General features: G+C 43.7%; 1 protein-coding gene across 2 annotated transcripts in view; it reads right to left on the bottom strand.

The window, feature by feature from the left end:
• The window catches only part of AK5 (adenylate kinase 5), a 194635-nt gene that overhangs the window by 7773 nt on the left and 163683 nt on the right, over positions 1 to 23179 (bottom strand). For both annotated transcript variants that reach the window (XM_044300470.1, XM_044300471.1), the window contains exons 11-13: positions 19521 to 19684; positions 15354 to 15470; positions 1457 to 1648 (exon numbers count right to left, since the gene is read on the bottom strand). In XM_044300470.1, coding sequence (XP_044156405.1) covers positions 1457 to 1648; positions 15354 to 15470; positions 19521 to 19684 — 473 coding nt within the window. The remainder of the gene's footprint in view (positions 1 to 1456; positions 1649 to 15353; positions 15471 to 19520; positions 19685 to 23179) is intronic.

Here is a 23179-nt window from a genome sequence, read left to right on the forward strand (position 1 = left end):
CTATGTACAAGAATATAACTACTATATTACTGCCTCCTATGTACAAGAATATAACTACTATAATACTGCTCCTATGTACAAGAATATAACTACTATAATACTGCTCCTATGTACAAGAATATAACTACTATAATACTGCTCCTATGTACAAGAATATAACTACTGTAATACTGCTCTTATGTACAAGAATATAACTACTATAATACTGCTCCTATGTACAAGAATATAACTACTATAATACTGCTCCTATGTACAAGAATATAACTACTATAATACTGCTTCTATGTACAAGAATATAACTACTATAATACTGCTCCTATGTACAAGAATATAACTACTATAATACTGCCCCTATGTACAAGAATATAACTACTATAATACTGCTCCTATGTACAAGAATATAACTACTATAATACTTCCCCTATGTACAAGAATATAACTACTATAATACTGCTCCTATGTACAGGAATATAACTACTATAATACTGCCTCCTATGTACAAGAATATAACTACTATAATACTGCTCCTATGTACAAGAATATAACTACTATAATACTTCTCCTATGTACAAGAATATAACTACTATAATACTGCTCCTATGTACAAGAATATAACTACTATAATACTTCTCCTATGTACAAGAATATAACTACTATAATACTGCATATATATATAATAGCCCACCCGCGCTCCCAAACACTACCAGAACTCGGTATCCGTCGGATGATCGCAGCTAAAGTCCCTGCCACAGTCTGCTGCTGTGACTGTTGGGTGATACTATAATACTGCCTCTATGTACAAGAATAAAACTACTATAATACTGCCTCCTATGTACAAGAATATAACTACTATAATACTGCCTCCTATGTACAAGAATATAACTGCTATAATACCGCTCCTATGTACAAGAATATGACTTCTATAATACTGCTCCTATGTACAAGAATATAACTACTATAATACTGCTCCTATGTACAAGAATATAGCTACTATAATACTGCTCCTATGTCCAAGAATATATCTACTATAATACTGCTCCTATGTACAAGAATATAACTACTATAATACTGCTCCTATGTACAAGAATATAGCTACTATAATACTGCTCCTATGTATAAGAATATAACTGCTATAATACCGCTCCTATGTACAAGAATATAACTACTATAATACTGCTCCTATGTACAAGAATATAGCTACTATAATACTGCTCCTATGTATAAGAATATAACTGCTATAATACCGCTCCTATGTACAAGAATATAACTACTATAATACTGCTCCTATGTACAAGAATATAACTACTATAATACTGCTCCTATGTGCAAGAATATAGCTACTATAATACTGCTCCTATGTATAAGAATATAACTGCTATAATACCGCTCCTATGTACAAGAATATGACTTCTATAATACTGCCCCCTAGAGACAGGAATATAACTATATAACTTACCTTACAGAGAACAGCCTTGGTCTCATAATACATAAGTAAAGGCTCCAAGGTCTGGTAGAACATCTGTAGCCTCCTCTGGACGTTCTCGGCAGTGACTTCATTCCGATGACTGACCTTATTTCTTCCGACTACCCGCGTGGTCATGATTTCAGCAGTACAGTCCAGGTACAGGACGAGGCTCGGAGTGCAGAGCTGATAAGTGAGAAATGTAAATACAGATAAGGAACTGTGGACATAAAGCTGACACATGAAGCTATGGAGCCAGGTCTTCTGCTCAATGGGTCAATCTTGGTACATGCAGGTGTGCACTATATATGTCTGAGAACCTTGTATGTATGGCGATATCATGTAATTTCTCTGCACACAAGTAAGAATGTCCACATAACGGCTCATGTTCACCCCTACAGCTAGAATTTAAAACTTTTGCACCTGACGTTTTGAATTTTTTATTTTGAAGGCACATACTCAAGATTAGGCAAGGTTGATATCTGCAGCAGAGGTTCCATGAGAAGCCTCCATTCCAGATTACAGCAAAAATGCACAAAAACATACCGCTGCATGATGCACTATTGTGCACACCAGACTCATAGTCCATGGGATCCATCAGGAACCACTGGTGTCCGTCATATGATGGATCTGGTGCTTCCATATTTTTTCGTGTTCCTAGGTTGGAACAGAAAAGGGAAGACATTCCGCAGATGTGAACGTGACCTTAATTAGAAACAAGGTTTAAATATATTGAACAACTAAATAATCGAATGTCCTCAGCGATGCTGATTGGCTAAAGGGGCTGACTAACAATTCTCCGCCCAACTGTCCTCTTCAGCAGGATGCCAGGTGCAATAAACATTGGTGTCCTAATGCAATAATAAGGGTTTAAGTCCTGACCTATCATGGTGATTTCTAATCAAGGGATTAAAGTCTCACGGCAAAAATGTCTGAATTTATCGGCTGAATCCTGTCATTGTGTCGACTGCGTACACGGGTCTTAAACTATTTATTAATTTTCAGCTTAACAAACGCAGAACGGTTACTAATCTTATTACTTTCTAATAAATAATGTATTATAGCAAAGTCTCAAGGAGCTCATTGGAGGTCACCTGTATGTGCAGATGATTTGTCCATGTGCTTGCTGCTCGCTTGTGTGTATGAAGCGGTAAGTGCACATGAGGCAGTATACAATATAGACACCAGAGGTGTGCATGAGAATGCAGGTAGTACAAGCAAAACTATTCTTCCTGAATGCACTGGAGCCCAAGATCAGGTATTGGGGATTAAAAGGATTGCCTATTGAAGGACATACAGCCATCATAAAAGGCTCCCCCTAAACTGAAGAGTATTACTGCTATAACACTGCCTCCTATATACAAGATTATCACTACTATAATACTGCTCCTATGTACAGGATTATCACTACTATAATACTGCTCCTATGTACAAAAATATAACTACTATAATACTGCCTCTTATGTACAAGAATATAACTACTATAATACTGCCTCCTATATACAAGAATATAACTACTATAATACTGCTCCTATGTACAGGATTATCACTACTATAATACTTCTCCTATGTACAAGAATATAACTACTATAATACTGCCTCCTACGTACAAGAATATAACTACTATAATACTGCTCCCATGTACAAAAATATAACTACTATAATACTGCCTCCTATGTACAAGAATATAACTACTATAATACTGCTCCTATGTACAAGAATATAACTACTATAATACTGCCTCCTATGTACAAGAATATAACTACTATAATACTGCTCCTATGTACAAAAATATAACTACTATAATACTGTTCCTATGTACAAGAATATAACTACTATAATACTGCCTCCTACGTACAAGAATATAACTACTATAATACTGCTCCCATGTACAAAAATATAACTACTATAATACTGCCTCCTATGTACAAGAATATAACTACTATAATACTGCCTCCTATGTACAAGAATATAACTACTATAATACTGCTCCTATGTACAAAAATATAACTACTATAATACTGCCTCCTATGTACAAGAATATAACTACTATAATACTGCCTCCTATGTACAAGAATATAACTACTATAATACTGCTCCTATGTACAAGAATATAACTACTATAATACTTCTCCTATGTACAAGAATATAACTACTATAATACTGCTCCTATGTACAAGAATATAACTACTATAATACTGCTCCTATGTACAAGAATATAACTACTATAATACTGCTCCTATGTACAAGAATATAACTACTATAATACTGCTCCTATGTACAAGAATATAACTACTATAATACTGCTCCTATGTACAAGAATAGAACTACTATAATACTGCTCCTATGTACAAGAATATAACTACTATAATACTGCTGCTATGTACAAGAATATAACTACTATAATACTGCTCCTATGTACAAGAATAGAACTACTATAGGAGCCACGCTGCTGAATGGCTGCACGAGCTTGAGCTCCTCCAGCATTCCGGCTCATTTACCCTATAAAAGCTTGGATTTTACCTGATTATGGGGAAACCTAGCAAAGAAAAGACAAGAGGAAGCTCAGAATCTACCCCACAGCGCTCCCGACAGCCTGAGATGGAGAAATTTCTCCGAAAAACGCCGAGAGCTGCCGCTCAGAAAGGCGCCAATATGGCGGCGTCTACTGCTCCAGACTCCGACGCAGGAGAACTTTCGGATGCGGACAGCGGCTCTGATATTTCAGACAGGAGGCCTAGAGATCCACCGCTGTCGGAACGGACCCTTCGCTGGGTTCTTGAATCTGCCCTCACGCCACTCAAGCAGGATTTGGCGGACATTAAGGACGATATAAAACATCTCGGCCAGAGAGTGGTCACGCTGGAAAGCACGCAAGAAGCCATACTGACCTATGAGGGTAAAGCAGCGGAGGTGCTTGCGTCTCAAAAAGCCCTATTGAATGACGCCTTCTTGAAATTGGAGGATCAGGAGAACCGGAGTCGCCGGCGCAACATACGCATTCGCGGCCTACCTGAATCACTAGCGGCGGAGGCCTTGCCGAAAGTGGCGCGAGAACTGTTCTCCGCGATGCTTGGGCCTGATAGAGCGGAGGGGATAGTAGTGGAGCGCATTCACAGGGCATTGCGCCCTAGGCCTAAACCCCAAGATCCGCCACGCAACGTAATTTGCGGCCTACTGAGCTACGTAGACACCGCAGCTCTCCTGAAAAGGCAAAGAGAGATGGAAGTGCTGGAGTATGACAACGTGCCGTTACAGATGTACCAGGACCTGGCGCCTTCTACCCTGGCAAAGCGACGCTTGTTCAAACCTCTCCTTGATGTTCTTCGCAAGACGTCTACCCCGTTCAGGTGGCTATACCCTTTCGGGCTGTCTGTGTCCAGGAATGGAAAACTACTCACGGTGCGGTCGCCTGCGGACCTGGAATCAGTCTGGAGGTCCCTAGATGTCCCTCCAGTGGAAATTCCCTCATGGCTGCCAGCTGACCAAGATGGCCCCCTGCCTTCCCCACCGCGAGTATCTGCTTGGCAGACGGCATCTGCAGGCAGGTCGGATCGATCGGGTCGCAGCAAGTCAGACAGGGCTCTCACCTGAGCCTGTGACAAGGTTTTTGGTTGTTTTTGCGAGCATGAACTGCTAATAACATGCTTTATTTCATTCCGTTACTGTGAGAAGTTGGTAACTCCTACCTCTGTACAGAATGTTCTGTTTTGCTGATTCTGGCCTTTCCCTAATGGCCCTATGTTTCGCTGCTACCCATTTTGCAGTCTAAGGTCCTTATGGGGCGTTATGTTCTACACGGGACGCTTTCCTGCTGAGGCAGGTTTTTGCCTCCAAAGAGAGGTTCCCTCCCCCCTCATGTGCAGGGTAATGACCGGATGGATCCCGGTGCTGGATGTGTTTTCTTTTACTTTTTTCGTTCTTTTTTGGTCTCTATGTTATAGACCATAAGCGCTTCACTTGCTCCCTCGCCAGTCCATTTCTGTTTGGGCCGGTGATAAGTGAGGCGCTCATCGCCTCTCGGATAGGTAGCGTGTCCGAGCAGGTCATGTGTCTGTTCAAAATGTTTCATGTTGTTCCCTCTATTTTCCGTTCCTTGACCTCCTCCCTTCCCCTCCTTTCCTCTGCTCTTTTTATCCGGGTACTTCTTTCTGTGACCTGGTGTACCATGTGCTCATGTACAGTTGTATGTATGCAAAAATGTCCTCCATAACTGTTGCCTCGCTTAATGCACATGGTCTGAACGAGCCATGCAAACGGGCCCAGACGCTTTCCCTCCTCCTGAAAGATAAGGTGTCAGTGGTCTTCCTGCAGGAGACTCATTTTAGGACAGGCAAAATTCCTAAGTTTCCTCCTAGGAAATTTGTGCAATGGTTCCATAGCACACACGATTCGGCCAGTAGGGGGGTTAGTATTGCTTTACATAAGTGCCTCCCTTTCAAGCCCCAAACTATTTCTGCTGACCCCGAAGGCAGATTCCTGTTTGTAAAAGGCGTCTTGGGGGACTCCCCGGTAACGCTCGCCAATCTGTATGCACCTAATAAAGGCCAAGTCCCATGGCTCGTTCAGACCCTAACTGCCCTCTCATCCTTCTCTGAGGGGTTACTGATTCTGGGGGGCGACTTTAATGTTGCCATGGAACCAGCGGTGGACACCTCGGCGGGCAGACCTTCTGTGTCTTATAGATTACTAAAAAGGCTAAAATCCTCGCTGAGGAAACTAAAGGTTTTAGACTTCTGGCGGATCATGAATCCCAATGGCCGGGACTATACATTTTATTCGCACGCTAAGACGTCCTTCCATAGATTGGATTACTTATTCATGTCTGACTCACATATACGTAATGTCTCTGGAGCCCGGATAGGCAATATAACGTTATCTCATCATGCCCCTGTTTTTATCAGCTTTTCTCTGACAGGTCCACAAAGGAAGGAACGTGTGTGGCGCCTTAACGACACTTTGGTCTCAGACCCCACACACGCCACCAAACTTAGGGCCTCGATCTTGGAATTCTTTAGAATTAATGACACCCCAGATTCCCCCCCCCTCGCCAGCTATACTTTGGGAAGCCCATAAAGTGGTCCTTAGGGGAGAACTTATTGCCTTGGGAGCTTATGTAAAAAAGCAAAGGACGAAGGCCCTGGACGCCTTGCTGGCTACCATTGCTCGTTTGGAATCCTCCCACAAGGAGTCACAGGCTATACTTACCCTAACGGAATTGACTGAAGCCAGAACGCGTCTTAAAAACTTATTAAACGTCACCTCTGCAAAATTAGTGTTGAGATCCAGGTTCAGGGCCTATGTCCATGGAAATAGGGGAAACAAACTGATGTCGGCTATTGCCAAAAAGCAGTTCTCTGACTCCTTTGTTTCCTCTATTAAAGACTCCAAGGGATTGTTACATAAGTCCACCCCAGATATAGCCAAGGCATTTTGTTCCTTCTATGAAGCCCTGTACAATTTACCCCCACCGTCAGGGGCTACGCCTGGTGACCTGGCGGAAGCCACTGATAAATTCCTGCAGACCCTTAATCTCCCTTCCATCTCCTCATCTAAGGCCTCTCAATTAACTAGACCCATTTCAGAGTCAGAAATCCGCAAGATTCTCATGTCCATCCCATCAGGCAAAAGTCCAGGGCCCGATGGTTTCTCCATCGTGTATTACAAATCATTCCAAGATGTTTTAATCCCTCATTTTCAGAACTTGTGTAACTACCTCCTGACTGGTGGTTCGCTTGCTCCTCACTCCTTGTTGGCACACATTACTGTCCTCCATAAGGAAAATAAGGATCCGACTTGCTGCAGTAATTATAGGCCGATATCCCTGCTTAATAATGATGTGAAGTGGTGGGCGAAGATTCTCGCCTCTAGGCTTCAGGAAGTCCTTCCTGACGTGGTCCATGAGGAGCAGGTGGGCTTTGTCCATGGCAGACAGGGGTCGGAAAACACGGTGCGGCTCCTCCATCTTGTGAATTGGGCAAAGAGCTCTTCAAAGCCTTTGGTTCTGGTAAGTACGGATGCGGAGAAGGCCTTCGACAGGGTCAGCTGGCATTTTATGTCGCGGACCCTGGCAAGGTTCGGCTTCCCGGACCAGTTTGTTACTGCTATCCATACCTTATATTCGGCCCCCTCTGCCATGGTCAAGGTTAATGGAGCGTTGTCCCCACCATTTCGCATCACTAACGGGACGAGGCAGGGATGCCCCCTCTCTCCCGCACTATTTGTTTTAGTGATGGAGACCCTACTGTGTAAAATTAGAGATGATCCAGATATTATAGGCCTACGAGTTGGCTCTGGCTATCATGTTACTGCAGCATTTGCGGACGACCTTTTAGTTATGACCTCCAACCCTTCGGAGTCCTTGCCCAAACTGTTGAAAATATTTGAGGAATTCGGATTCGTATCCAATTTTAAAATAAATTATGGGAAGTCCATGGCTCTCAATATTTCCTGCCCCAAAACTTTGATTAATAATCTTATGCAATGCACCCCGTTCACCTGGGCCTCCAGAGACATTACGTTCTTGGGGACACGAATCTCGGCTAATGTTCAAGACTTAGCTTCTCTCAACTTTGCTCCGTTGTTGCAAAATGTGCGTACTCATTTACAAAACCTGAAGCTTCCATTTATTTCTTGGGTTGGAAGGAAAAATTACCTTAAGACATTCATCCTCCCCAAATTTCTATATATGCTGCAATCTCTCCCTATCTGGTTGCCGAACTCATACTTCACAGAGGTCCGCCGAGTGTTCGCGCGTTTTCTATGGAATAGCAAGTCTCCGCGCATTGTCTACCATATCCTGACAAGGGATAGAAGGTTTGGGGGCTTTGGGATGCCAGATGTAAAATTATATTATACTGCTGTCCAATTATGTAGATGTGTAACAGCACTGTCTCGACCATCTAACTCATTATGTTCACGCCTTGAGTCTACATTGATCTCCAACCGTGAATGGCTTACCTTGTGGGGTGTTAGGCCCTTCTCGGCCAATCACTGCGCCTCTTCTCCGTTTTTGAAGGGGATGCTGGTAGAGTGGTCCAAGATGGTCCAATCCCACCTGTTCAGCTTTCCGAACTCTTGCATGCCACTCAAATTTTTACAATCCCATATCCACCCTTCCGTGTCAAGCCCCTCTGGGATTTGGTCTAGGCTCGCTGACCTCACTTTGCGGGATGTCCTTCTCCCAGATGGTAGTTTGCACTGGAATCTGATACTGGATCGCCCTGAAGTCAAAACTGCTCCCTTCTTCCACCTGGCAGATTTTAAGAGAGATTCCGCTAAGTGCACTGGATCCTTTGCGGGGAGTGGTTCTCCTTCCTGGCTGGAGAAGAAAGTCTTAGCTATTAAGCCCCCCCTTAGGCAACTTTCCCTGATGTATAAAGAAATGCTCTCCAGCTTGCCTCCGGAGCTCAGTTATATGACCTCCTGGGAAAAGGAGCTATCTCTGACCTTTAAAGAACCAGAGAAAGCCTTTGTCTTAGCTCATTCGCATGGGTTCAACCGTTGTGTTAGAGTACAGGAGAATTATTTTAAGCTACTCAGCAGGTGGTATAAGACACCTGAATTTTTGCATAAATTGAACCCAGACATTCCTGAAACCTGCTGGAGATGTGGCACAGAAACTGGATCCCTGTCTCACATTTGGTGGCTGTGTCACAAGATTCAGCCGTTCTGGAAGCAGGTGGAGTCCCTGATTAATACTATATGTAAGACCAAGATTGTTTTGGACGCTAAACTGGTTCTGGTATGGTGCCCTAACGATACCCTCACTCCTGCTAAGAATAATCTCCCGACAATGCTACTTACCGCAGCAAAGCTGCTTATCCCCTTTTTGTGGAAAGATGATTCCCCACCATCTCTTCACATGTGGTCAGATAAGGTTGACCAGATCTACCGTTTTGAGGAGTAGATCTGGTCACTGTATGGTCATGTGTGGGCCTCGGCCTTGATTAATACTATATGTAAGACCAAGATTGTTTTGGACGCTAAACTGGTTCTGGTATGGTGCCCTAACGATACCCTCACTCCTGCTAAGAATAATCTCCCGACAATGCTACTTACCGCAGCAAAGCTGCTTATCCCCTTTTTGTGGAAAGATGATTCCCCACCATCTCTTCACATGTGGTCAGATAAGGTTGACCAGATCTACCGTTTTGAGGAGTTGGCGCACTGGGAGAGTAACTCCCGCTCTCGCTTCTTAACACTATGGTCCCCATGGAAAGTCTATAGACACTTTGCTTGATAGAGCAGAAATGTATCACTTCCTGTTTCCCCTCCCTCCTCCCCTTCCTGACTGTCCCTCCTTTCTCCCCCTCCCCTTTTCTCTTTTGTCATGTTCTCTTGATGTGTTCATTGACAATGATAGCTTGTGATGCTTACACCTGACATGTATGCTGGACAACTATTTTGTATTCTTTGCCACTGTATGGTCATGTGTGGGCCTCGGCCTTGGTTTTTCTTTCAATAAAAAGAAATATGGTTAAGAATATAACTACTATAATACTGCTCCTATGTACAAGAATATAATTACTATAATACTGCTCCTATGTACAAGAATATAACTACTATAATACTGCTCCTATGTACAAGAATATAACTACTATAATACTGCTCCTATGTACAAGAATATAACTAGTATAATACTGCCTCCTATGTACAAGAATATAACTGCTATAATACTGCTCCTGAGTACAAAAATATAACTACTATAATACTGCCTGCTATGGCTATGTACAAGAATATAACTACTATAATACTGCTCCTGAGTACAAAAATATAACTACTATAATACTGCCTCCTATGTACAAGAATATAACTACTATAATACTGCTCCTGAGTACAAAAATATAACTACTATAATACTGCCTGCTATGTACAAGAATATAACTACTATAATACTGCTCCTATGTACAAGAATATAACTACTATAATACTGCCTCCTATGTAGAAGAATATAACTACTATAATACTGCCCCCTATGTACAAGAATATAACTAACTATAATACTGCTGCTATGTAGGAGAATATAACTACTATAATACTGCCCTCTATGTACAAGAATATAACTACTATAATACTGCTCCTATGTACTTACTGCTCCAGCAGGTACGCAGACACTGCCATCCAGATATATCCTAATGGCCCTTTTACATGGGCTGATGCCTGGTCATGAGCAGAGGAGATCATCTACTGCGCTCACCTGTCTCCATACAGATCTGCTGCAGGCAATCAATGATTTTATGTGCTGGATGAACAAGCGTTTGCTCGCTCATCGGGTGATCGGTGGCACAGTTACATGGTGGGTCATTTTTGCAATGGGAATTCACTGGCACATTCATCCCGGATCGGCGTCCCCGTCCCCTGTGTGAGCATGCCTTCCATGCACCAGGACAGATGCGTCAGCTAATGCAGAGCACCATTAGACTGGCTGCCGTCCATTGCTCCTGGTTACAGGGTAATTATACGAGGTCGAGGTGCGAGTTATTCTGAATCATTCCTGTCTCCTCAATCAAGATAATACCCTATGGAAGTAATAGACGATATCTGAGCCTGACGGGCAGAACATCTCTGCAGGATCCTATCTCATCTTGCCGGGCGCCATAGATGTTGACAGGTTTCCCTGCGCGAGGTGGAGGCTATTCATGTTTGAAACTTGTCTGCAGGTGAAACAAACTGGATTTATCCTGGTGTGAAATGTGCTTTCTTATATCATTTGGCCACAAAGCGGACTGGACAGCGTAGCTAATACTGGTTGTGTGTATTAGTCATAACCACCATAACCTGGCAGCGAGAGAAGGCTAGTGAGCACGTGGTCAACCATCTTCTGAGGTCCTAACAGACCAGAGAAATTAACCATAACATTTAAAGGGGTTTTCCAGGATTTTGAAACTGATGACCTATCCTCGGACCCCCGATGATCAGCTGTCTGAGAAGGCACCAGCGCTCCTGCGCTCACCAGTCTGTACCTGATGAACGGGACTGTTGTCCCTGAAACGCGTTGTACCATCAGCAAAATAAATTTCTGAATTTTGAATCAAACCATCGGATGGTTTCTTGCGCCGCAGGATTTTCTTCTCTGATGACCTGCTCACCAAGCACAGCGCCGTACATTGAATAGCGGATGTGCTTGGTATCGCGCTCAGCCCCATTCCCTTGAATGGCACTGAACGGCTCCTAGTCCACGTAAACGATGAACCTGACATCAGTGGTCTAGGAAAAGCAGAGAGAAGCACCGGTGCCTTCACAAAGAGCTGATAGGTGGGGGTCCCGGGTGTTGGACCCCCACCGATCAGATACTGATGACCTATCCACAGGCAATAACAAAAAAAGCACTAAACTTCTAAAAACCGCATAGGAATTGCAATGAAGACGCAAGTGCGTTTTTTGTTATTTAAATATATTTTTTATACTTTTTTATTCTTTTTGGATATAAGGGTCTATGAATTGATGATTGGTTCATACATTTGGGGTATATTGAATGTAAGGAGTTAATGGAATAGTACCATTGCTTTATAGTAAACTCCATTCCGGATTTTGTATTGGTTTGTGATATAAAAGTATAAAAGAGGCGGATATATATTCAGTCCTAGTTATGGCCACCGAGGAAGAGGTTGAATACCTCGAAACGCGTCTGGAAAAGCCATAGGACTGAATCACTCAGCATAATTCATCTGACGTCAGCTTTTATATAATCCTAGGGGGATTGGAAATATACCCCTTTCTTTGAATATTCCCAAAAGCATCTGCAGAGAAGGAACATCACATGACCTCCTCTTGTATCACGTGATCCACTTCCAACCGCGTGGGACGCCAGCCTGACCGCGGGATCTGCAAACACAGACCGACCGGCACAGAGAAGCGGCGCCGCATAGAAGAACAAGGCCGGGTGGGTGGTTGTCCATGGGGTGGAAGGATGCCCCCGCTGTCAGCCTGCTTATGAAATAGTCTCCTGTGAGTAGAGACTTAGAAACTAACCCACTAACCACTCACCTACGGCGCAGTGGATGTATACATTGTTTTCGGCATACATCAACGCTTTACCCCCAATTATAAGACCTACGAATTTTTTAACTAATAGAAAGTTACAACGGCTTTCTCAAGTTGGATCAAAAATAAGAGGACATCTTTGGATGTGGTTATAATCACTCTGAATATATTTTTTGTACCCAGCCGTTATAGACTCCGCAAAGATAACCGAGAGACACGTTGGTTTCCCCCAGTTGGATCAAATACCAGAGGACACTTGGATCTGGTAGTAACCACTATTTCTATGTATCCAGCTTCTATATAATCACAATCTGAAACAACACAAGAGATTTGTTTCCATTTTGTCACGGTTACTTTGGAATATTTAATAATTGAAATTTTTATATCATTCACAAAAAATTTTTAAGGGTTGAAACTATCTCTTAAATATCCCTTATTTTCTGCAGGGTGTTTTTACTATGGATTTGTAATATATGATACAAGCTATCTGGTTTTAATGCTTCACCATTTAGTGAATGCAAACACGCGCCTCTGGATTCAATCTGGATGAAATAGTAAATACAATATACCCAATGGTAAAGTAGTACTGTAGTATTTTAGGTACTTTTTCCAGTAAATGTATTCTATTTTATTTCTTATGTATGGTTTTTTGATTAGAGGTGTTTTCTAATAAATGTGTTTTTATACCTTGACTCTATGATAAAGATGGCGAGTGCCTGTTTTTTCCGTTTATAAATAGATCTGACTCTTTTCCAGGCCCGGGCTGCAATGATTATGACGCTGGTTCTCGGCGACCACTGAGGTTTAGCGGATGAGCGACACAGCGCTGACATCAGCATGTCTGTCACTACTTTATACCGCCCTCAGTGAGCTCAGCATAAAGCTGATGACGGGTTCCCTTTTAACACAAAAACAATAGGTCATTTTTTGATGACACATTCCCTTTAAATGGTTATGATAGGGTAAAGACAAAAATAATGCAGAAAATGTTTACCGCCACCTATGCAAATGAGGCAAGGTGGACGCTGGACATGTGAATCACATGACAAGTAAATTTGCTTTCTTATTGGCTTAAAGGGATAGTCTCACTTCTGCAAATAGCATTTATCATGTAGAGAAAGTTAATAAAAGGCACTTACTAATGTATTGTGATTGTCCATATGGCTTCCTTTGCTGGCTGGATTCATTTTTCCATCACATTCATATATACACAGCTTGTTTCCATGGTTACGACCACCCTGCAATCCATCAGTGATGGACGTGCTTGCACACTATAGGAAAAAGCGTCGGCCTCTCTGATGGTCGGGTCCATGGGAGCAGGCATAGGCCAGTGCTTTTTCCTCTAGTGTGCAAGCACGTCCACCAATGCTGGATTGCAGGGTGGTCGTAACCATGGAAACGAGCAGTGTATAATGTGATGGAAAAATGAATCCACCCAGCAAAGGAAGCAATATGGATAATAACAATATATTAGTAAGTGCCTTGTATTAACTTTCTCTACATGATAAATGCCACTTGCTGAAGTGAGACAACCCCTTTAAAGCTGCACACGTCAGCACTTTTCTCTGCCTGAGGCCTCATGCACACGATCGTTCCGTTTTTTGCGGTACGCAAACCGCGGAGCCGCAAAAAAACGCAATCCGCCCAAGTGCCTTCCGCAATTTGCAGAACGGGCGGCCCATTGTATAAATGCCTATTCTTGTCCGCAAAACGGACAAGAATAGGGCATGTTCTATATGCGGGGCTAGGGAACAGAGCAACGGATGCGGACAGCACATGGAGTGTTGTCCGCATCTTTTGCGGCCCCATTGAAGTGAATGGGTCCGCATCCAAGCCGCAAAAACTGCGGCTCGGATGCGGAACAAAACAATGGTCGTGTGCATGAGGCTTAAGACTGATATTTCTGGACGCTACATATTCCCGAAGACCGATTAAGGTAATCGAAAAAAAACGGTTAGGATCCATCTTAGGCCAGATTCACACATCAATGTCTCGGAGCCCATGTTTCGCATGCGTTTTCCTGGCCCGACAACGAGTTTAGTGACCCAAACTCACAGCAACATGGATCTCAGGCCAGGACACACTCTTGTGAGTGCAATAATGTTAAAAGTGCATTATATTATATATTGTGTCCGTATTAACTTCCTTCTAGAATTATATTCATCTGTCTTCTTTGGCCTTGAGATAGTCTGCAGACTATCTAGTCATAATTCTGGGAAGCGGGCGGCCAAAGAATGAACAAGGAGACAACATAGACAAGCATGAGGGGAGTACACGGGATCATCCCCCTTCTGTACCAATCTATGTAAATGGCAAATGTTACGTTTATGGTTTATGAAGGTTGGCTTGTATCCGCCACCTTATCCGTAAGTATCATAATCTTACACACTGTTTCATTAAAGTGGAATGATCTCGTTGGACACTTCTCCGAGCTCGTAACTCTCTACTAATTTGGATTTCACATGGTAATCAGAGGAACCTAATTAAGGTTCGATAACACTCTGGAATCCGCAGAAAATATACGGATGACATCCGCGTGCATTCTGTTTTTTTGCGGAACGGAACAGCAGGCTCTTCATAGAACAGTACTATCCTTGTCCGTAATGCGGACAATAATAGGACATGTTCTATATTTTTGCAGAATGGGAATACAGACATACGGAAACAGAATGCACACGGAGTAACTTCCGTTTTTTTGGCGGACCCATTGAAAGGAATGGTTCCGCATACGATCCGCAAAAAAAACAGAACAGACACGGAAAGAAAATACGTTCGTGTGCATGAGCCCTTAGAGTAAGAAACAAATCCACAACTAACTCTCACGCCAAGATTCGTAGAGGTCATGTTTTACAAAGCAAATATCCCATTAATTTCCGTGGAGCAGGACTTCATGAGTAACACCAACCTTGCATTCAAACTCTTCTGCCTGTCTGATCTCACAGGGGAAACCGTCAAGCAGGAATCCTTTGGTGTTTCCAAGAGAGGAACTGATGGCGTCTTTCAGAATGTCCAGAATGATATCCTGTTACCAAAAAATAAATAAATTATACAATCATTATTTTAAAATCATCAAATATCGTAACATCCAGGACACAGGATACACAATGGACTTGCTGTGTCATAGGCTTATACGGTCCACCACTAGGGGGAGCTGTCAGAAGGAGACTCTTGGGTCTGGTCAATGTAGTTACAGCCTATGACAGGGATCAGCAAGCTCTGGCACTCCAGCTGTTCTGAAACTACAACTCCCAGCATGTTCTATTCACTTCTATGGAAGTTACAAGAACAGCCAAGCACGTGTGCATGCTGGGAGTTGTAGTTTCACAGCAGCTGGAGTGCTGAAGGTTGCTGACCCCTGGTCTGGATTTCCATAGGCAGATCTCAGAGCTATTGCACTTTCCCTGATGCACATCGATGTCTATTTCAGAATTCACCAGATTAATAGCAAATAAAAACCGTCCAGAAGGCGAAAAACTTGTATGTAAAGTGGATGATGTTTAGCTCCTTCACTGCCAGGATAGATCTGGTAAAACAGCGACTCCAGCGAGATATGAAAATGATCCATATTTTTCTCCATAGGGGGCAGCGTTGTAGCACAGGAGTCGCCATCAGCTTTCCCTGGCACAAGTTTTGCAGTCTTTGGTGACAAGATCTCCGAATGCACATGGGGATTCATTCTGTTGCACTTACAGAGAAGTAAATCCTTTTTAGGGGATGAGGGCGCTCATGTAGATAAGCCGGAGATTGTGCGGCTGCTGCTGCCAACACCATGGACTTTCCAAAGTCCAGAACCATGAAGGTCATTGAAAGGGAATCATCACTGTTTTAGAGATGTTATAGTTTTATAATGGTCTCCAAGATGACTTGAAGAGGAGCGCGCTGCAGCATGGGGACTGTGCTCACACTGTGCAGCCACAAAAGACTGACATGTCTGGCTTGCTGTCACTTCTTATGGGAGCACTCTCTGGCTGTCACTTCTTATGGGAGCACTCTCTGGCTGTCATTTCTTATGGGAGCACTCTCTGGCTGTCATTTCTTATGGGAGCACTCTCTGGCTGTCATTTCTTATGGGAGCACTCTCTGGCTGTCATTTCTTATGGGAGCACTCTCTGGCTGTCATTTCTTATGGGGGGATTCTATCTGGAACTGCTTATGGTGGCACTTTCTGGCAGCTACTCCTTAAGGGGTCACTCTCTGGCTATTAAAGGTAGGTCTACACGACAACATTTGTTGCGCGACCAATGTCGTGCGACAATTTTTATAATGATAGTCTATGGTGACGCACTCCGACTTGCAACATGCTGAGGCAATCACAAAACATCCATTCAAGATGGATTTTTCTGCGACTGTCGCAGCATGTCGCATGCCGCAATGCGCCACCATAGACTATCATTATAAAAATTGTCGCGCAACATTAATGTAGTGCGAAACATGTTGCAGTGTAGTTGTGCCCTATGTGTCGCGTGACAAATGTCGTCGTGTAGACCTTGCCTAATTGTTATGGGATCCATTTTTTCTGTTACTAGTTATGGGGGCGCTATAGCTTGAGGGGAAAATACAGTATTCCCTTATGACCATTCAGTCTAATAGGTATCTATACAATAGATTGTAGTTTATAGAGGGGGGACACCCCTTTATGGCATCCAAATATCCCAACAGTGCATATGGACATGGGTTGTCCTGGGAGAACCATGTCAAAGAGGATTTGACCCTACTCCTAACAGCTGTTTTAGTAGCTACTTGCATTCCCAATTCTGGAGCATCTATTCCTATAACTCTGCGTTGTTCCATTCCTTTAGTATTCCTACGAGAAGTTATGAATGAATTGCTAGCAGCTTGCAATGCAGGTCTGACGTTCTCCAATCAATGCTGCCAGTGTCAGACTGTGCAGGGGCACACCCCAACTGGTGACACCCAGATGGACTTTTACTGCTGGTAACCCATGCATAAACTTTAGTAGGAATAATAGAGGAACGGCACAACAAAGTCATAAGAATAGATGCTCCAGAATTGTTATTACAGGAAATGCGAGCAGTTACTAAAACACACATCAGGAGAGATGACAAGCTCCCTTTAAAGGGCATCTGTCAGCAGTTTTGTCCCTATGACATCGGCTGACCTATTACATGTGCGCTTGGCCGGTAAAGGCATCTGTGTTGGTCCCATGTTCATATGTGCCCACATTGCTGAGAAATATGATGTTTTAATATATGCAAATCAGCCTCTAGGAGCAACGGGGTCGTTACCATTACACCTACAGGCTCTGCTCTCTCTGCACTTTGACTTTAGGAGAAGTCAGGGCCATATGTGATTACATTTACACAGCCTGGCCCAGTCAATGAAAGTGGAGAGGGTGTGGCAGTTGTAGAGAGAGCTGAGCCTCTAGGTGTAATGGTAACTCCCCCGTTGCTCCTAGAGGCTCATTTGCATATATTAAAACATCATCTTTCTCAACAGTGCGGGCACATATGAACATGGGACAAACACAGATGCCTTCAGCTGCCAAGTGCACATATAACAGGTCAGCCAGTGTCATAGGTACAAATCTGCTGACAGATGGCCTTTTAAAGGGATTGTCCGGGTTCAGGGCTGAACCCGGATATCACTTCTTCTGTATTCCCTTCCTTTCCTTGCTCCGATGCTCCCCTTTGCCTCGTACAGCACGAGCGCCTATTTGTTGTGAGCCAGTGACGTTCCGGGCATCTAGTGGTCCCCCACTCTGAAACAGCCTAGGGCAGCGCTATACACCGCCCATTTGTGCTGGTGATGTCACCAGGCTCACTGCTAGGAGGAAGCCTTCGCCTAGCATAGTAAGGAGAAGCCCGGTACGTCACCATACGTCATACAGGGGCTTGCACTGCGCGGGACAAAAGAGAGCATCGGAGCAAGGAAATGCTCCTTTCATACATAGTAAGGGAGTACAAAAGAGGTGATATCGGGGTTCAGCCCTGAACCCGGACAACCCCTTTAAAGTCTGGATAGTTCACATTAGGGGGCACACAAGTAATCGCATGCAATAAATGCAGCACTGAATATTCCCATGGAGAGGTCTCTGACGTCTTCCACGCAGGCCGCCATGTGTTACTATTGGCTCCTGTATAATGGACACCTTTAAGAGCTATTATCACGACTGCTCTTCTGCTTTCTGTTGACAAGGACACACAAGTGACTAAATACCATCAAGAGGTTCAGTAGGTGAATGTATGAAGAGTGACGAGCGCCGGCACTGTGGGAACGGCATGTCGCCCCCGTCACCTTTCGGCAGCACAGCGATTTCACAAATGGATTTCATGTCTATGTCCTTGCAGGTGAAGAGTGAACAATGATCGGCTTTTCCTCCTGCACATTGTACAAGTACAACTATTACCAGATTCCTCCATGGCCAAGGGATCCCTTAGGATAAAATGCTAGTTTTCTTCCATTTGAGCAAGGTCATCAAATCTTAGCTAAGCTTTTAGAGGTGTCTCGGTGCGCTCGCTGACTGTTTCCAATGACATTAGACTCAAGATCATGTATTCATTAATTTAATAAATTTTTCCCTTTAAAGGCGATGTACACCTTCGGTGGCAATTTTTGTTTATGATTGCATTTTACTAATTTTTGGCTAAAAACTTAAATTGGTCTTTATTAAAAATATTGAGCTGTTCTGTCACAAAGAGTTATTTGTTTGTCTAGCTGTGTGACTAGCTGTGGTACTTTCACTTTGTGCTGGTCATCTAATAACCCTTATGTCTAAACTACTAGGAGGTCATAAACACTTATTTAAGCCACATTCCTATCAGTAAGATAAGAACTGAGCTATAATGAGTGTTTACAAGGTCAGAGAGCAGAAATAAGGAGCCCGTCAGCTCCCCAACTGACGGAAAAGAGAAAAAATCCAAAGGCTGGTACTAGAGCATCTCAGGTCTGTACAGAAAAAAGGGTTCCATATTTTTAATAAAGACCAATTGAAAAAAATGATTTTTAGCTCAAAATGAGTACAAAAAATTGCTCCCAAAGGTGTACATAGCCTTTAAGCCAACGTCATGGCGTACATTCCATGCAGATTACACGTACAGCCACTTCTACCCACCATTGGCACTGGGTTCCCGTGCTGCATGAGGTCCTTCATCAGTTTACTCCTCTCGGAAGCTGCTGCCAGGTCGTTCTGTAGGAGATCGGCTATGGACAGGTACGTGAGGTTGTACTTCTGTGTTAGTTTCTCACACTGGGTTCCTTTTCCAGATGCGGGTCCACCTTTTATACAAAAGGCAAGAGAAAACCATTAGTATAGAACTAAACAGGTCCTGCTGATAATGTGCATTTATTATATTTACATAGTCCTCAGCGCTTTGCAGCCATTACCACCCACTGTCCCAAGAGGAGCTCACAATCTAGATTCCCTATCAGTATGACTTTGGAGTGTGGGACGAAAACCACAAAAACACGGGGAGAACATACAAACTCCATGCAGATGTTGTCCCTACAAAGCACCAGTACTAACCACTGAGCCACTTCGCAGCATTTTAATGTCCTAATCTTAAAGGATATGTTCACCATTGCAACATTTTTTTAGTTCTCTAACGCATCTGTCACAGCCTTGGAGGAGCAAAGCGGAGGATGAGAGTGGTAGTGGTTCTGGCCGCAATAATTATTCACAGTGGCAATCCTCATACCTTTACTCTCTAGGACCAGGGTAGTGACTGGAGGGTGCACCCTTTCTTCCCACCAGGCTTACTCTGATGTTGGGGTTCCTGACTGATGGTAGTTGAGGTGCTCTTGGTGTTTTGGGGTTTGGTGCGGGTGCAAGGCAGGAGATGTAGGTGCAGTGGCAGGTGAATGATGCGCCAGTAACTAGACCAGTTGTCGAAGATAAATGTCTCCCTTTACTAAAGTGCAGAATGGGAGTCATAGTATATCCAGCAGCATCTAAACACAGGTTTTAAACAATTCTCAGTGCAAATGTTCGCAGATGGTAATGTATGGATATAAGCTCGGATGGGGTTTGTAGTACTCCTTCCCTCTCTCTCCAAAGTCTCTCTGTGTAGAATCTAAGGCTGGCAATAAGGTTCTTGCCACTTGTAATTCCCAGCTGAGGGGGTACAGGATTATGATACGGTGGGCCGGATCGAGTCTGAGTGTGAAGGGTGCCTTAGCAATATTCATATCACCGCAGTAAAGTCTATCAGCCTTAAACAGCAAATGCCTTACTAACTGACTCCAGTGCTCGGCCATGAAGATTCTGGACCTTCTAGTTCGTTCCTCTTTCTTTTTTTATGCGGCAGCACAGGGGATATCATAGCCAGGTGTAAAACATCGGTCTAGGATAAATCCCCCCCCCCCCCCCCCCTATGTTTTTGGAGCATGATCCAATTCTAGCAAAAATCACATTGATTTGATCTTGATGATCTTTTCCATTAGATGATAATTGGTTGATTGAAATGAAGCTGTCATGCTTGAAACATTAACATAGGAATGACGACCACCAAACCTGCTAAGGGTAAAAAAAATAAAAATTCTCATGAAAGAGATGAGAAGCGGCGAGTACCGATAGCACTTTTACTGACACAGATCCATTATCAAGGGACAAGGAGAAGTGAGTTAACAATCAGCCAGAGTTCTGATTGCAGCTCTGCAGATGAGTGGAGTGTGAGATAGCAGAGCAATGATTCACAAACAGTGGATAGTTAGGGTTCTGGTGAAGTGAGTTTATCTGCTATGATCTAACATTTTCTCTTCCACTGGTGTTGATTTCACCATTTCCTGCGCCTTTTCTAAAAATTCAATACTCATTTGGATAAAATGGATTTGTATTGGAAAGCACATTTACTTCTCTTCGAGTGCACTATGATCCAGGAAGGCTGCAGAGAAGTTGCCTATAACCAATACAAATGATCTTCCCTATCTGCTGAATAGCACTACCAATAAATCATATTCTAGTCACATCCAGAGCTGCACTCAGAATTCAGCTCCAATCTCATCAATGTACTGACAGGCATATATATCCCTATCGATTTAGCTGAGCTCACAGAATACAACTCACTGTCACACCTTCTTCAAACTAGGACTAAACAATCTAGCGTACATGCCACATCTCCCACAAGACTTGTGAACTGCTGCAGCCTAATACCTATTCGAAATCCATTGCCATTCAGAATGCAGCTCTGGGTGTGAATGTGCAGTACCCCAGAGCTAGGGGGACTTGCACATTGCTTGTTTAATGTTTGTTATGTTATTTAATAGCTTTTATTGTGAGTAAATGTCATGTATACCCATTATGGTTATAGATGGAAGTGACAGAGTTAACCAGCTCTGACACAGCCCGTACAGGAAACTTGGGGTGGATCTGAAACTAGTTTTAGCCTGAAATTAGCAGAGTGAAGAAGCAACTCCATGTGCTGCAATCCTCACAGGACTGGACTAAAGTTGCAGAGAATCATCTTCTCTGAACATCTACTGAGGGAAAGACATTACCATTTCTATAGAACTCAAGAAAGAAAGAGAGAAGGAGACACGAAGGTCCATAAACCTGCATGGCTGGACATAGGAGTCAGACAGAAAGGTATTTGCTGATAAAAGCTACTAGACTTTACTGTAGTGAGGGGAATACTGTCAAAACATCCTTGACACTTGGGACACAACTTGGCCTTTGGTATCTTAAAACCTCAGTTGTGAAGGACAGTCACTATCTCAAAAGTAAAATTGCCAGCCATAGATTCTGCAGAGACAGAGACTTTGTAAAAGAGCACCATCATTTCCATCCAAGCTCAAATGCATACAAAACCATCTGGGGAGATTTGCACCTTATATTGTGGGAACTGTGCTTTGGTACTGTTGGAGTGTACTACAACTCCCATTCTGCACTTCAGTCACCGTGTGCCGTGTACCCACATCAAAATTGTTAACACCAAGGGCACCCCAACTACCATCAGGCAGGAGCCCCAACATTAGGGTGTGCCCAAAGGGAAGAAGGGGTGCGTCCTCCTTTCACTACCCTAACCCTAGGGAGCGACAGTGCGAGGATTGCCACTGAGCTACAGCCACTACCACTCCCATTCTCCGCTATGCAGCATAACGTGTGAAGGAGTTCACCCAAAAATAATTTAAAGTGAGGAATTTTTCCTTAACGCGCACACAAGCTTTATATAATCCCTCAGTCGATTCCCAATCAAGCAGCAAATTAAATAAAGCGACTTCCGGTTCCGGCGCGCGCATGGACGGCCGCTAATCAGAGGAGCTCTGCTCGTCCGGCCCGTGATTTGTGGAACCGCCGCTTATCGGGGCTAGTTGGTATCCCCACAAACCCCCCGAGAACACCAGGGGGCCGCTCATGGAAAAATTCGTGGTCAGAGGCGGTTCGCAGAAAGAGGTGCAGGCAGTACACCCGACAGGAGAAGATTCGAGAGCCAAGGGCAAGATGGCGCCGGTGAGTGAAAAACGCCACAGGCTCACCCGTTTGGCTTCCCAGTCCACACAGAGGAGTACGGAGGCTTCCGGTTCGGAGGATGAGGATGTGGACTGTGGTCACCTCCTGAAAGGAGATATTACAGCCTCATGCAAAACCATGGCCATAGAAGTGGCAAAACTCTTGGCTCCAGATATTAAAGCCTCCCTGGAGGCCACGGTAGCTGCGGCTCTACAACAACTGCAGAATGAAGTGGCGCAGCATACCTCTCAAATCACAGAGGTACAGCAAAGAGTGGGGGTAGTGGAAGACGAGCTGGAGAGGGCTCAGAACAACATTAGTGATCT

The sequence above is a fragment of the Bufo gargarizans genome, chromosome 7, assembly GCF_014858855.1.
Source record: "Bufo gargarizans isolate SCDJY-AF-19 chromosome 7, ASM1485885v1, whole genome shotgun sequence".
Classification (NCBI taxonomy): Eukaryota; Metazoa; Chordata; class Amphibia; order Anura; family Bufonidae; genus Bufo; species Bufo gargarizans.